Genomic DNA, 16,108 nt, shown 5'->3' with positions numbered 1-16,108 from the left:
TGGTGCAGAAACAGGGAACTAAGGGTGCAAGCATTTATTTATGCCAGACACTATGCTAGGCTCTGGGAATTCAAAGAAAAATTAACGGCTCCTATCCTATAGGATCTTAGAAGTTGGTACTCTTCAATGTGAAATCCTTTTCTCTGACCAACAACCAAGCATAACTAATGGAGGAACTAAATTATATCAACCTTAACGCTCTCACTCGAAAACAGAAAAAAGGAAGTTGCAGGGAAATGGAAGACTGGCTTATGAATTTTTCTTACAGCAATGGCACAGTTGGTTTTTATCGTGCACCCAAATAACAAGGAACATAATTTCTTCAAATATTTTATCATCTTGTATGGCAGTGCTCATTACTAGTATCAGAGAGAGACTGCCATCCAGAAATTGGGATGTATTTACCAATGTCTATTGCATATTGAAATGACAGAGAAATTCTACAAAAACTCAAAAAGAGCCTCCAGATTTAATCAGTATATTTTGTGATTTCAATGTAAAGATGGGGAGTAGGTGAGAAGGATGAGAAATAGACAGAAAGAGAAAAGTAATGTAGCTTTAAGAAAATCCCTCTGTTTTTTTGTATGTTTTGATCAAAGTCTTACACAGAGTAAAGTCCTGTGCTGATATTTCATGAACATTTTCTTCAAGAGAAGAACTGCTTGGTGATGAACACAATCACCAAATATCATAAAAAATAAAACTGATTTCATTTTAACAGACAGGAAATGATTTTTTTTCCTTGCTGATTTTGCTGTATACAGACCACTGACTAAAATTTATGTTAACTCTAGAATAACAGAAACGGGAAAAAACTCATGCAATTGAAATAACTATATTGACCAAGACAATGATAATGAAAATTGATAATAGAAGGACAAAACTTTAATAGTTGTACACAGATGTTTTACTGCTGTAGATATAAAGACACCAGATGAGCCACAAATGCTATGATCAGAAAACACCTGACTTTCCAGACTGAGGGGAATATTATCTTATTTATTATTATTATTTATCTTAAGAAGGATGGTGGAAGATTGAGCACTATCCCAGATAAAGCAGAAAGCAGCAGAGTGGAGTCAGTTAAAGAGGGCAAGAGACTCTACTAAGCAAGGTCATTAAAGGAAGAAACTAGAGCAGTTGAAAGGCTAAAAAAAAAGAGCTGCAAAGATTTTTATAACAAGCTTTTTTCATCAAGAATGGCAAAGTCACCATACTTGGACAATATAATCAAATCCTAGATGTGCTTACAGATGTAGAAATACCACTGAGGAGGGAAAAAAAGACAAGAAAAACAGCTGGATTAGAGCTAACATACATATAAGAGATGTCAAATTGGGATTGATTCACAAGCTACATCTAAGATGATGATTCTGAAGGCATGAAAATGATCTCAGAGCTCATTGAAGACAGCTCAAGTCCTCCTTCTGCACAGGGCCTTTCCTGTTAAAACTTTCCTTTTGAGATTACCTATTTATACATGCACATATCCACAAGCAGGTGGATGGATAACTTAAAGAATTTTTGTACTACCACATGTAATTGGGAAAGACAGAACAAATGATCATATATATTAGATCAGTTTATAGAAGTTTTCTCATTTACTTCCTGTGTGCTCATAGCCAAGTTGCTTTTGTAAAATAAGAGACTGGATGATATCTCTGAGGTCCTTTCCAGTTCTAGGTCTCATGATTGTAGAATGATGAGAATTTCAGAACAGAAACTGTTTTGATTTTATAATTTCAAAATTAGGATACTGCCATGATTATCTGAACTAGATGGAATAAAATCACCTTTATCCTTTTTTTTTTAGGTTGAAAAGGTTTTAAAAAGTGGTTGCCATGTTATCTTGTTTCCAAATGGCACTCGGAAAGAAGTGAGTTCAGATGGAAAAACTATCACTATTACTTTTTTCAATGGGGATGTGAAAAAAGTCATGCCAGATGAAAGAGTGGTATGTTTCCAAAGATATATTTTCTACCCCTTTATGTTTAATATACACACACACAAACACAGATCTATATGTATTTGTATAGACCTATATGCATGTATATTATGTACAGACTTATACAGTATGAGCAAATCATATTGGTTTTTTCCCCTTTATAGATTTACTACTATGCAGCTACTGAGACCACTCACACCACTTATCCAGAGGGACTGGAAGTTTTACATTTCGCAAGTGGACAAATAGGTGAAAATTGTGATTTTTCTTCAATTTCTTCTCTAACTTCTGCTCCCCAAAGTAATTCAAAATGAGAGTGCAGGTTGATGTTACACACTCATAGTCTGTCTCTATATTTTTAAACTAGAAAAGCATTTTCCAGATGGAAGAAAAGAAATTACATTTCCTGACCAGTCCATTAAAAATTTATTTGAAGATGGGAGAGAAGAGAGCATTTTCCCAGATGGTACCATTGTTCGAGTACAACAGTAAGACTTGCTTAAATCCACTAGTAGTTTAGAAATTACACTTTGGCTTTTCTTACTATACAACTTCATTCCCATTCCATCTAAAAAAATTTGCAAATCTGTATTCCGAGTGTCATGTGTTGTCATTAGTTAAGATATATTTTGAGATTAGTTGATATGTCATACCCCAGTATTCAAATAAATATTCTATATAAACAATGTATGAGCATATATGACTGTAGAAAGTAATGATAAACTCCAGTCAGCAAATGCTTCCTGACAGTATATTTATTTTAGTTGGGTATTAGGTAAGAGTGAACATGGCTTAGCAGGGAGGCTTAGAAGTAGGTACTAGTAAGTCAGCCTAGGAAAGAAACTTTTGTGTGTAGTGACAGGATGGCCTAACAGCTGGCATGATTAGAATTTGATGTGATAAATTATAGGCACTATTATAAAGTTTTGTAGTAGGTGTGGACTAGATAGATGCAGAAATGTCATGATGATCACAGTAGGTGCATGTGGTAATCAAAGTGTGACATTAAAAGAAAAGTCTGGACAGTGATAATCAGAACTGAAAGGAAGTGTCAATTCTTTCTATAGTCTTTTAAAAAACAGAATTTATTAAGTAGGAACAGGAGATATAAGCACAGAGCTGTTTTGTTTGAGCCTAGTAGATCCTGGGAGCTTGTGGTGAAGCAGATGTAGTAAATAAACTTAGTTGAACTTCAGTGGGGCATCAAGCACAGAGGCAAAAGGAGCTGTAACATTAGGCCTAGAGCTAAATAGAAAATTGTTCATGGCTGGTGATTGAAACAGTGAAAACAGATGCATGCAAAGTTTTTAGAGAGAGGAGAGGACCGAATCTTGACTGGCTGTGGGGGGAGGAGAGCAGGACTAAGAGGAATCATCCACAGAAGATAAAGACAGAGAAAAAAAATGGGAGCTAATATAATTATTAGTTTGAAGTAGTGGCAGCTTCTGCACATAAAGGGAAGAGAAGTTTTACTAAATTGATGTTTTTTTAAAAACAGAGATGGCAACAAAATAATAGAATTTAACAATGGCCAAAGAGAACTTCACACTCCCCAGTTCAAGAGACGGGAATATCCAGATGGCACCGTTAAGACTGTGTATTCCAATGGTCACCAGGAAACAAAGTACATGTCTGGTCGAGTAAGAATTAAAGATAAAGATGGTAATGTTCTGATGGACACCAAGTTGTAGCAAACTGTTTCTTAATCATGAAGTGGTATGTGGTGCTTTGACAACCAATTTCCTTTCTTTTAAAAATGTATATTTCTGTAAATTCTATAGCAGCTTGTCAATCTGTACATAGTGTATAAAATGAGAAGTTTTGATGTTTGCAGATATCTAAAATAAAGTTTAAATTTTATAGCTTGTCCTACCTGTGCGTTGATATTTTTATACAAAATGATAATGGTGAAAGGAAGACAAAAAAATACAATTATGAAAATTAAACCATCTAGCAGAAGATAAAATTTATATAATTGACTTTTTTTCTAGATGAAAATTCTAGGGCTAGACTTTAAATTGAAGTAAGTATTGGCAATACATTGACTTAAAACAATGGCAACAGTATATGTGATGAAGTGGAAGTCAATTTCTTTGTAAATGCAAGCATGTGGAATAGGGCTGAGGCTAGCAAATTTTTATTTTTAAAAGCACAGAACAGTAAAAATGATCAAGAGCTAAAAATTAGGCTAACTGTAAGGGATTTATAAGGGATTAACTTGACTACCTGTGTTCTCACAGGCTGAAGACTGCAGTCAAATAAATAGGAGGTTTTAAAAAAATGGTGAGTCCCAGTCTGCCTTGTACCTTTTAAGTCTGCAATAAGGAGCCAAACATGGGGATACTCTTATGTGTCCTGAGATAACTACTCTTTTTACATTGCTTCAAACGTTACAAAGGGCTTTCCTCATAATACATGTGTGAAAGAGGTAGTACAACTTCCGTCATAATGATTTTACTGATAAGGAACCTAGGTTTGAAAGCATAATTAAGTTGCCCATGGTTATGTAATTTTTAAATAGAAATCTGTACTCTGGGCTCTTGGAATCCTTCACTTCCTTTGAAGCTCCTTGATAGCTGGGGCTCTTTCATCTTTATCCTTAGAGGCCCACTGCAGTGTCCAGCAGGTAGTAGACACTTAAATGCTTATTTGACTAGATCTCTACTACATCACCTTACACAGGGTATCACTTTCCAAGATATCACAGAAAGGGTAAGTCAAGGCTCAAGAATCTAAATATCAAGCCTGAGAAGGGCTACTCAAAAATTAAATGCTGAAGGGTTAGGGATAGGAAACTCCCAGGTGAAGACACTCCCTTCTAGTCCAGGCAGGTTGTCACTTTGTCTACAAACTACAACCTTAGGAACAATGCTCCCAAGAGAACTGACAGGTTATGTGTCAAAGCCACTCTTATGTTATAGGAACTTGAACTTGCATCTACCAGAGTATCCAAGGGTCTTGTTCTTTATCCTGTTTTATTAATACCTTGAATGATAGCACAAGTACAATCTTAGAAAAGACAATGACAAGCTGGAGTATTTCCGAAAGAGGACAATATTTTGGCGATGGGACCCCAAACCATGTCCGACTAGGATGAAAATAATTAGGTAAAAGTTTGAAGACCTTTTTTTAAGGATAGGGTTGATGGCTGTTTGCAGGGGTGGGGAGAGGTGGGCAGGAAGAATAGAAACAGGACAAATGGATAGATGTTAGTTCAAAATAGGGAAAAACATCAGAGTATTGAGTGCAATCCTAAACAGACTAGCCTACCCCAGGAGATAATTAATATTTCATTACTTAAGATATTCCTATAACTATGGTGAATAAATGAGATGTTATTTCAATAATTACTAAAATTAAAGAAAAGCTATCTCACTTAGCTGCTTGCGTTTTGACTGATTTAGGAAAGCATGAACAAAAACTTGCACTTTTTTAGTTTCCTAACCAACATATGGCTAGCATCTAGCTGACAAATATTATTTATGACTTAAGTTACATAAACTATGTCGATTTCAAATAGTTTCTGAAAATTGACAATTACCATTACATTTATTTACACAGTTGAGAGCCTACCATAATACAAGGAAGGAAATTTTTCTGATAAGATTTTATGTCAATATACATGCTGAAATAAAAACTGATAATAAACCAAGAAAGCTTCTGAACAAAGACTCAGAACATTTATTAAGTATATTCTTTAGTAATTTTAAAAAGAATTCCTAACAATCCAACGCAGAGGACAATATATGAAAATTATGTTGAAAAACTAAACAAAAAAAAGCCTGAACTAAAATGTTTCTTCTGGGCTGCCACATGTGCTCAGCATGATATAGAATATACCTGAAAAACAAAAGCTCTGGTATAATTGTGCATCTACATTTTAAAGCCTACATTTGTGAATGTTTCTTGACCTAAACATTTATATGACTAATTCCAAAAAAAAACCCCATAAGATTAAGTACTGTAATGAAGCTTTGTGGATTAGCCTGACTAAAATTAGCTTTTTCTTTTAATGGCTGAACATTATTCTTGTTAACATTTCTGAATTGTTGCAAACATCCAATCCACCTAGAGTTTAAAAAATAAAATGTTGTTGTGTGTGTACATACAACTTTGGATTTTCTCAGATGCTTAGGCTTGTCCAATTGCTTGCAACATGGAAAAAAACTCTTGATGAGGATGAGACCCTAGTTTCAAATCCTGTCTCTGAAACTACCTTAATGTGACCTTTGGAAAAGTCTTTTAACCTCTTTGGGCCTGTTTCCCAATTGATGACCACTAATATTCATTCCTGTTCTAATATTCTAAGTTCACACGCAAACAGGTGCAGCTGGACAAGTCAATTACCTACATTACAAAATGTATTTTCACATGTACATATGCACATATACATATATAATCTAGTCCAGTCAACTGAAATTTTTCCCTAAATATGAGTACTAGTCTGGTTCTAGTAAGTCCTTGTGTAGGTGCAGAACTAGCCTAACTAGCTGCTGAAAGTTACTGGCACATGCTTCTCCTGGTTCTGTAATGGCTGTACATGTTCCAAGAAAAGGTATCTAGAGATGTGGGCACTCTTTAGTACTGGTGCTGCTATCTTTCACAGGAAAGGCATCCAAAAGGAGATGGGAATTTCCCACCAAGCTCACTTGCCATTTCTCTGAGGAAACAAGGGAAAATGATATGATACATGGTACTGATGTCTGTTACTAATCGTAAGTTATGCTAGTTAAAAAGGCCAGAAAGCATAATATATACTTACATCATTCATCTAAATCTGCAAGTCCCATTTCTATTAATGACATGTGAACTGGATATTGTTCATCTTCATATAAGGTCACTATATAATCTGGTGACTGAGTCTAAAACAAAAGTAGAGTTTGTCAAGCAAGTTCTTCAACTTCGTCCCTTCCTCTTTATTCTATCCTAAGCTATTTACTCTGTGTACAACAGCCCTGTTAACCTATTCTACCAATTTCCATTCTTTAAATGCTGAACCTAAATCCTGCTTCACTCATAAAGCCTTCTTGGGCATCAACACTGATGCCAACATTCTATATGTATGTTACTGTAAGTAATGCCTTATGTGATAATCTCTCTGAGTGTGTATATGCATATATATATATGTGCACATATATATATGTGCACATATATACACATAGATGGATAGTATCTATATACATGTATAAATGTATTCAAAAACATTTATATCCAGATACTTGATTTAAATTATCTTTGAGAAGCTCTGTCCTTAACAGGCCTATATGTACTCCAAAGAATGTCGTAACTTTCACATATATAGTGAAAACACTTCATGAATATAAAAACATTAGGTTTAAAATAAACCTATTTCCCCTACCACATCTCCTAAGCTTTATGCTTCAAAGGAACTATGGGCATTTACCTTAACAAAAGCAATCAGAGATTTTTCTTATTTGGGATTTCTGATACTGTTTCTGCTCTTAAGAATTCAAAATTCAGATCATAATACTTAAAAATGAATTTCAAGTTTGGGTAACTAAAACAGGACTGTCACATAACTTCTAATATATCTTAAAATTAAACCTCTAGATCAATATACTTTTATGTGCTGTATCAGTGATGTCAAATTCAAATAGTAAGGGATCCCTGTGCTCTATATACTGACTCAGAAAACCACAAATTAACATTATCTATGTAGTACTATATTGTTATAAAACATTTCCCAATTACATTTAAATCTGGTTCCAGCCATAGGAGTTTGACACCTCTGTACTATGTAATTATGAAAAAGACACCTAAGATAAGATTATTCAATGATACCAAATTACTATGAAAAATTCTTAACTCTTAATTAGAATAATTAATTAGAATGCTAATTAGAATAAAAATTTACCAACGAGGAAGCATAAAGCTGTTTTCCTTGAAGACAGTCTATCATAGCCCACATGGCTTCCATGCTCCACTTGGGGCAATATGGAATTCTTGTCTTTTCTGAATCTTTTAATGGAGGTTTAAATCCAGCCAAAAGAACTTTTACAGCCCGAGCAGGATATTTCATAAGGTGGAGAGGAATTTGACGCAGTCTGAAACAGATTGTTAAAACATGTAGCATGTAATGACTTAGTACTTTGTATGGGGGAAGGCAGGGCAATTGGGGTTAAGTGACTTGCCCAAGGTTACACAATTAGTAAGTGTCAAGTGTCTGAGGTTAGATTTGAACTCAGGTCCTCCTGACTCCAGGGCTGGTGCTCTACTCACTGCACCACCTAGCTGCCCCATGACTTAATATTTTAAAAAAAACTGAGAAGAATTATGAACTCAAAGATATTCTGGAGAAAGGAAGGAAGATGATGCCCTTAACAGATTATCGCTAAACATAATTATGTTGACTTCACCTGCTTGTTGGCAATTTTTCAGTTGATCCATAGTCAACAAATTGTACCAAGATAGCGAGGGGATCAAATTCTTTGATGGAAAGAATCTTTGCTCGATACCATAAACCATCATTATATTCTGCAAGACAAGGCATTTCTGAAGAGAGAATAAAAGGGAAATAATATAAACCTACTATCTCCACTACCTAACAAATATGAAAGACCCATATATTTCTTTGTATTAGTCCTGATTTCTGTTATTTCCAGAAATAAACTGCCACTTTCCCAATCCCCTTTTCAAGTCTGAACAGTGAACGTGTAGGCCCAGATAAAAACTATGGAAATGATAATACTAATGATGGCAGCAGCTAACATTTATTTACACAGTACTCATTCTAAGGCAGGCTGGCACTATGTGAGCATAGCTTACTTATTCCCATGCATTCTACTTTCTGTGTTTCTCAAATGCCACAGAAAGCAGCAGTCCTTTGCTTTCCCCATATACAGGACAGACATCTATCTCCACCTAGCTCCATCCTCTGTCCAGTTTCTCTGGAGGAGAATAGAGCACTAAGGGCTGGCTGCATGTGGGTTTTACTCTCCTGGAAGCTTTATAAGCCAAATATATTATACTTTCTCTTCCATCAAAACACGACTGTGATGCCATGGTGTGATACTGGGTTCTTAAAGCAGAACATAAGCTCTACTGAGTTCTTCCAAACTAGAAAGATTGTGAGAATAGGACAAGACTAAACCACATGTCATTTTATCTGAGGGCCAGTCTAAGAACACTAACTATATTCAGAGACAGTAATTTCCAGGCTGGCTGCAAATTGATTAATTTGGGGGCGCAGATACTCTCTCAAAGGCTGTGATCTGTATCAGGGGAAGGAGCATTCATACTGATTCAATCACAGATCCTTGAAATACTTAAGATCTTTCTCATCAATATTTAACAGTTCAATGTTTACTAGATCTACACTTCCAAGTGATTATTTCATTACAGTCATAAAATTTAATTTCTCAAGTATCTGTCAAAGCTTTTCCCAATGTCACAAATTTAATGTCAAAATAAGTATTTCATTCACTGAATAAAACTGTTGGGAAAAATCATATGCCAAATCTTACTCTATATGTCATTCACTGAGCAAGAATCTGGCCTCCACCTATTCTCAAACTAAAAATATAGCTTCTTTACATAAGTATTACCTCTTTATTAACATGCTGTGTGTGGCTAGAGTACTGGACCTGAGGGTAGAAAGACTTGGATTCAAAACCCCCCCGAGTATGGTTTCACAACCACAGAGGTCACTTCTCTCTGAACCCCATTTATTTTTCCCTAGATGAAGATGAGAGGACCAGCAGGACTTCTTTAGTAGTTATGGGAGATGGAACACCTTCACACTGGCTGGATTCTCCGTGAAGAACTTAAGAGAGGACAGGGAAAAAAGGCAAATAGGGTTGGTATGCAGGTCTGGGACCTCTAGTACTGGAGGGAACTTTCGAATCAATGACATCACAGATCTACTGGAGTACCTACTTCACAGTATTGTTTTAAGGTTTAAATAAGATGATGTACATAATGTGCTTTCTGCACATGGGGCAAAAATTTACTTGGTTTGGTGTATGGATAGGGCCACTGTGGTGTCTAAAGTAAGACCACCTCCTACGTGTGGTTGAGGAAGTGAGTTGAGGATATTAGGAACTAGAAAATTAGTATTTGAAGGGAAGAGAAGTTGGGGTGGAGAAGACTAAGGTAGGTACTAAACATCTGGGCGAGTTCCACAGATGATGACTTCAAGGATCTGGACAGAAGAGAGTGAACTTTATCATCACTCAGCAATTTTCCTTCTCAAGTCTATACATTTGTTAAACACAGAGTTACCTTTTTCCTTCAACCACCCTTATAGTATCACATGCTGCTATGAAATGCAATTGATCATATTGTAGAAATGGGTTGCTAAGAGAGACTGTAGACTTTACTTAGTGAACATTATATTTAAAAGAGGTATTTCAGAATTAGTTTCACTTTAGTCCTGCTTAGAGTAGTATAGACTTATTATACTTAAGAATTCTAGAATTATTCACTTATGCCTTCTTATCACCATCAGGTCATACTTGAAGAATTTCCAATTTGATAGAGCCTAGTAAAGTTATGCCCCACTAGCAAAGTTTTCAGAGGTCCAGGATTGCCACCATCTTATAGTAAGGCATCAGAGAAGTATTTTATTGTAGGAGCTCAGTAATGGCCTGTATATGTCTGATTACTGAGGATTAGCTTAGTGAAGTTTAGAAACTCATTACTAAGTTGATCTCAGGATGATTTTTTTTTTTGGTGGGGGAGAGATTGCTAAAATAGTTCTTCAAAGACTAATAAATTGTAGGGAGGTTGCAATAAAGAATTTGTGAAGGAAATATCCTTATCAAAGAAATTACAGATTTCTGAAGCACTGAATTATTAATGATTCCATTTAATTAGCCCATCATTTCACATACCAATCCACTGACAGATTTAATTTTTTGTTCCCATGTTCCAGGGCCTTAGTGATAAACACAAATTAAACAAGTTGAAATAATGAAATAAAGTTAGATCAAAGCTAGTTATGACCAACTTTAAACCGGGATGTACCTTCCCCCTCTTAAAAGTGTTTTCTGATAATTTATATGAGAAATGGTAGATACACCACTTTCATTTACCACTTGTAATTCTCCACAGTAGCAAAAAGTAAACTCAAAAGAGAACCATAATACCCTTCCACCCCCAAAATGAGTTCACATATGTAAAAGTGCTTTGCAAAACTTTAAATGCTATATCAATGCTAGCTTTATATATATATATGTACACACACACACACACACATATATATATATGGACATATAAATATATAAAACTATACAAATGCAAATGAAAACACAGCTAAACTCAAGATTAAATGCAATGACCAACAGAATTCCTAGAGATAATAAAATATACTTCCCTTCTCCCTGTAAGAGAGCTGGGGGACAGTAGATACAGAATACTGTGTATTAATTAGTCTTAATTTTCTTTTTTAAAAGGGAGTGTTCTACAAGAATGGGGTACACATCAGGAAATAACCATGATATAAAAAACAAAAGATATCAATAACAATATGGCATCTTCAATGAAGGTGAGAATACACAATATTTCTTCTACTTAAGGAAAACAGTTGATATTCAAAAAAAGTGTTATAAAACTTGATATAAAGAAATTATTTTTTCTACCTTTTCAAAACAAACATTAAATTAAAGCCCCCACAAATATTTAAAAAAATAGGATGTCAAAGTTTCATTAAGAATAAAAATATAATTGACATTTCTCTGTAATTGAAAGAATGACAAAAAAAACCTGATTTAAAATCTGTCAATGAAGGAAGACAATCCACATTCTGATTACAACTTTGTAGTACTTCATCTAGGCTCTTTAGTTCAGATTCCCAGGTGACTCCATTATCAATTGTGTCATTTTGATGGTCGTAGTTTTCTATTAGATCTAGACAGATATATACCTAGGCCAAAAGAATAAAAGGGCAATATCTTTTTTTGTTATTTTTGCAATATTTCTTACATAACTGGCAAAAGAATACATAAGAATCAATCACAGTTATGACTAGGATACTCCTTGGTACTTCTGCTCTGATACCTTATCCACTTACTGGCTCCTTAATGTAGGTGTTCCTCAGGAGTCATCTTCTTTTCTTTTTTGGCCATATTCTTCCTTGGCAAGCTCTTAAAGAACCTTAGGTCTCAGGGGCTATCTAGTTTAATCAATATCTGAAACCAGAAGCTTATCCACAACATAATTTTTCAACCTTTGCTTGAAAATCATCAGTGAAGAGGAGGGAAACCTTCACTGGGATAGTTTTAACTGCTAGCAAAAGTTTACTTATTATCAAGCCTAAATTTGTCTCTCTACAATGTTCAAAGATTGTTTCTCATTCTGCTCTTTGGGGCCAGCCAGAACAAGCCTAATTCTTCCATTTGACAGTCTACATATGTTTTTCTCCAAATCATTGATAAAAATCTTAAACAAGTCATGTGCAGATTCTTCAAATAGTTCACTAGAGAGTTCCTTCCGAGTTGAAGGACACTGAATAATTACTTACTACTCTTTGGACAGTCAACCAGTTCTGAATCCGAATAATTTATTTTCTGGCTTACTGTCCCCTAAGAACAGCCTGGACAAGATCATGGAGACTGTCAAATGTTCCTTATGAATTAACCATCGAGCAACTGTCCAAAAAGAAAAAAGAAGTAGGGAAAAGAATAGGTTTTGATGTAGCTCCACAGAACAGAGAGAGGAGTTCCAAAAACAATAATTCCTACTTTTCTCCTCGAATTCAGGGATGAACTCACTGTCTATTTATGGTGTCTGTCCAAGACCTATATATGGTTGAAAATTCCTTCAATCATATCACTGTTATAATTGGGATAACGAGTTCTTCAACCACTGGGTTTTTCTAAGACGATGATTTGGTGAAACTCTTCGGAGTGGTTGTGGATTTCTGCAGTGTTCTAGGGCTTGATGCAATCGGTATAATGTCATCTGTAAATAGGACCATCAGAAGCTTCACCACCTATAAGGAAACTATCCTACATTGGGACTGTGCTGGGATCTGCTTCACGACAGTGGTAAACCACTTTGGAAAAAATATCTCTGTGTTAGGCCTTGTGTGATATTAACTAACGGATCATTTATTTCAGAGCCTGATAGGACCTTGGTGGTGGTAGGGGGTCATCACATCCAAACTCCTATTTATTTCACAGGTGAGGAAACTGAAGTCCAGAGAGATTATATGACTTGCCCAGGTGCACAAAGTGTGTACCCAAGAAAGAGCATTTATGGAGCACACACTCTGCCAGTCCTGGTGCTTAGTGCTGGCTTTAACAAAAAACAAGAGTGTATCTGCTCTCATAGGGAGGCAGCTATGAGTTAAGAGCAGACTGGGCAAGGGCCTGATAGTGGAGAGGGAGCTTAGCTGTCTCATGATATGGTGGTTAGGGCTGGAGGCAGGATTTGAATTCAGACCCTCATATCACAAGTTCAGATTAACTCTATCACCTCGCTAAGCCTAATGATCCTAAAGTTGTGCAACTAGCTTCTTTTCTTTTGCTACATTGTTCAGAAAATTTTAACATAAGCATGAGAAATTAAGACAACTCTAAGGTACCACCTCACACCTATCAGATGGGCTAATATGACAAAGAAAATGACAAATGTTGAGGCAGATGTGGGAAAATTGGGACACTAATACATATATAATGAGGTGGAGTTGTAAACTGATCCAACCATTTTGGAGAGCAGTTTGGAACTATGCCCAAAGTGCTATAAAACCCTGACCCAGTAATACCACTATTAGGTCTGTATCCCAAAAAAGATTTTTTAAAAAAGGAAAAAGGACCTATATGTACAAAAATATTTATGGTACCTCTTTTGTGGTGGCAAAGAATTGGAAATTGAGGGGATGCCCATCAACTGGGGAACGGTTGAACAAGCTGTGGCATATGATTGTGATGAAATACTATTGTGCAATAAGAAATGACTAGCAGGATGCTTTCAGAAAAACCTGGAAAGACTCACATGAACTAAAATGAAATGAGCAGAACCAGGCGAACATTGTACACAGTAATGGCAACACTGTATGACGATGAACTGTGAATGACTCAGCTATTCTCAGCAAATACAATCCAAGATGGTTCCAAAGGACTCATGATGAAAAATGCTATCCACCTCCAGAGAAAGAACTGATGGAATCTGAATGCAGACAGGAGCATACTTTTCTAAACTTCTTCTTTTTTTTGGGGGGGGGGGGAGAAATCTGTGTTTTCTTTCACATGACTAATATGGAAACATGTTTTGCATGACTGATCATGCATAATCTCCATCAAATTGCTTATCTTCTCAATGAGAGGAGTGGGGAGGAAAGGGGAGAATTTGGAACTCAGATTTTTAAAAAAATCTGTTTAAATTGTTTTTACATGTAATTGGAAAAATTACTAAAAATAAAAAAAAAGATACCTTGAGAGAGACACCTTGTTGGAGGAAGCTTTTAGAGAGATGTTTTATTCTACCTCAATTAAATTTTTTTTAGTTAAAAAAAAATTAGCACCTTGGAATTTTGGATTTTCTTGATCTTTGAGCACTATGCTAATAGGGATTCAATCTACTATGAAATACTACCTATGAAAGCTTGAATATTTCTTTTCAATAACTTTATCTGGAATGACCATAAGGTACGTGAAGATTGCTGTTCAGTTGCATCTGACTCTTCATGACCCCATTTGGGGTTTTCTTGGCAAAGATAATGGAGTGTTTTGCCATTTCCTTCTTCAGCCCATTTTATAGATAAGGAAACTAGGGCAAACAGGATTAAATGACTTGCCTAGGATCATAAAGCTAGTTAAATATCTAAGGATGGATTTGAACTCAGAAAGATGGGTCTTTCTGACTTCAGGTCCTGTGCTCTACCCACTGCTCCACCTATCTGCCCCATATGTACAGATTACTTGCAAAAAAATTTTTTCTACAGGTAATAATTCAGACATATAGGTCAGTAATTATTGACACTTTATCAGTCTCTTTTTTCAGTAAAAACATCTTGTGAAGTTTTTTCCCCCCATTACTTTGATGCTTCCCTTAGGTCACATGAGAATTCCTTAAAGGTCTCAAAATTTTGTCATAGACATTTGCTCTAGCTCATCTGCTTTTCCATCTTTGTTCTCTTTAGTGCCATTTTTGCCTTCCCTATAAGCAAATGGGGGACTGTGACATAGAGCCACCAAATATGGTGGCTCCACGCACTGTCCTTAATGGTGAAAAAGTATGTTATAAAATATTTGAAGATCTTTCATCTATTTTTGTTCTCCTTTGATACCTTTGGGATTATTTGCTAAACTTGGGGTCCCTCTAGCTATCTTTAAACTGGTTTTTGTTTTTTGCTCCATTGCTTCTTTTTGTCTCATGAGGTGATAATCTTTCACTATCCTTCCTAAGACTGTGCAAATAAATTTATATTCTAAACTGGTGATACTCTTGGTTACCATAATACTACTATACTGATTAAAATTTTCATTTTCCCATTATACATTTAAATTGTATACCTCATTAGGTGAAACAACATGCTTCACTTGGACAGGATAAAGTTCTCCTGGAGGAGGAAGGGATGGTGATAAATATGGTGGTAAAACAGGAATCTCTGTATCAGACTGAAGCAATTCCTAGAATATAAAATAAATTCAAGTTTTATTATGATCATCATTCCAAAGTTCAAGGAAAAATTACTCACTATGATATGAATCCAAATTAGCAAAAATCTTTCTGGAATTTGGTAACTGTCACAGAGCCAAATTTCTGATTATTTTCAGGATATGGGTTGAACCTCCCCCCAATTTACTTTCATCAAGACAGCAAATCAGGGCAGCTAAGTGGCACAGTGGACAGAGAGCTGGGCCCAGAGTCAGGAAAGTTCATCTTCCTGAGTTCAAATCCAGCCTCAAACATTTACTAGATGTTTGACCCTGAGCAAGTCACTTAACCGTGTTTGCCTCAGTTTCCTCATCTGTCAAATGAGCTGGAAAAGGAAATGGTAAACCACTTCAGGAGCTTTGCCAAGAAAACCCCAAATGTGTCATGAAGAGTCAAGACACTACTGAAAAACAACTGAACAACAAGAATAGACTATAAATTCAGCCAGGTAGAGCAAATCTGATTTTTGTGCTTGAGTGCAAATATGGAAAAATAAGAGATAATACATGTAGAATAGGAGATAATATGAGGAAATAAGATATT

At 35.7% G+C, this 16,108-nt stretch overlaps 2 protein-coding genes across 2 annotated transcripts in view; one reads left to right on the top strand and one right to left on the bottom strand.

Moving 5' to 3' along the window:
- Window positions 1–3,807, top strand: part of CENPJ (centromere protein J) — a 44,183-nt gene extending 40,376 nt beyond the window's left edge. The window contains exons 14-17 of the mRNA XM_036743996.1: window positions 1,814–1,954; window positions 2,110–2,194; window positions 2,313–2,433; window positions 3,444–3,807. Coding sequence (XP_036599891.1) covers window positions 1,814–1,954; window positions 2,110–2,194; window positions 2,313–2,433; window positions 3,444–3,636 — 540 coding nt within the window. The 3' untranslated portion in view covers window positions 3,637–3,807. The remainder of the gene's footprint in view (window positions 1–1,813; window positions 1,955–2,109; window positions 2,195–2,312; window positions 2,434–3,443) is intronic.
- A 2,901-nt stretch (window positions 3,808–6,708) lies between these two features.
- Window positions 6,709–16,108, bottom strand: part of RNF17 (ring finger protein 17) — a 131,285-nt gene continuing 121,885 nt past the window's right edge. Inside the window, exons 32-36 of the mRNA XM_036746300.1 lie at window positions 15,421–15,537; window positions 11,669–11,828; window positions 8,323–8,458; window positions 7,821–8,010; window positions 6,709–6,807 (exon numbers count right to left, since the gene is read on the bottom strand). Of these exons, the coding sequence (XP_036602195.1) occupies window positions 6,709–6,807; window positions 7,821–8,010; window positions 8,323–8,458; window positions 11,669–11,828; window positions 15,421–15,537 (702 nt within the window). The remainder of the gene's footprint in view (window positions 6,808–7,820; window positions 8,011–8,322; window positions 8,459–11,668; window positions 11,829–15,420; window positions 15,538–16,108) is intronic.

The sequence above is a fragment of the Trichosurus vulpecula genome, chromosome 2 (genome assembly GCF_011100635.1).
Source record: "Trichosurus vulpecula isolate mTriVul1 chromosome 2, mTriVul1.pri, whole genome shotgun sequence".
Lineage (NCBI taxonomy): Eukaryota > Metazoa > Chordata > Mammalia > Diprotodontia > Phalangeridae > Trichosurus > Trichosurus vulpecula.
This window is presented reverse-complemented; position numbering and strand designations above follow the sequence as displayed.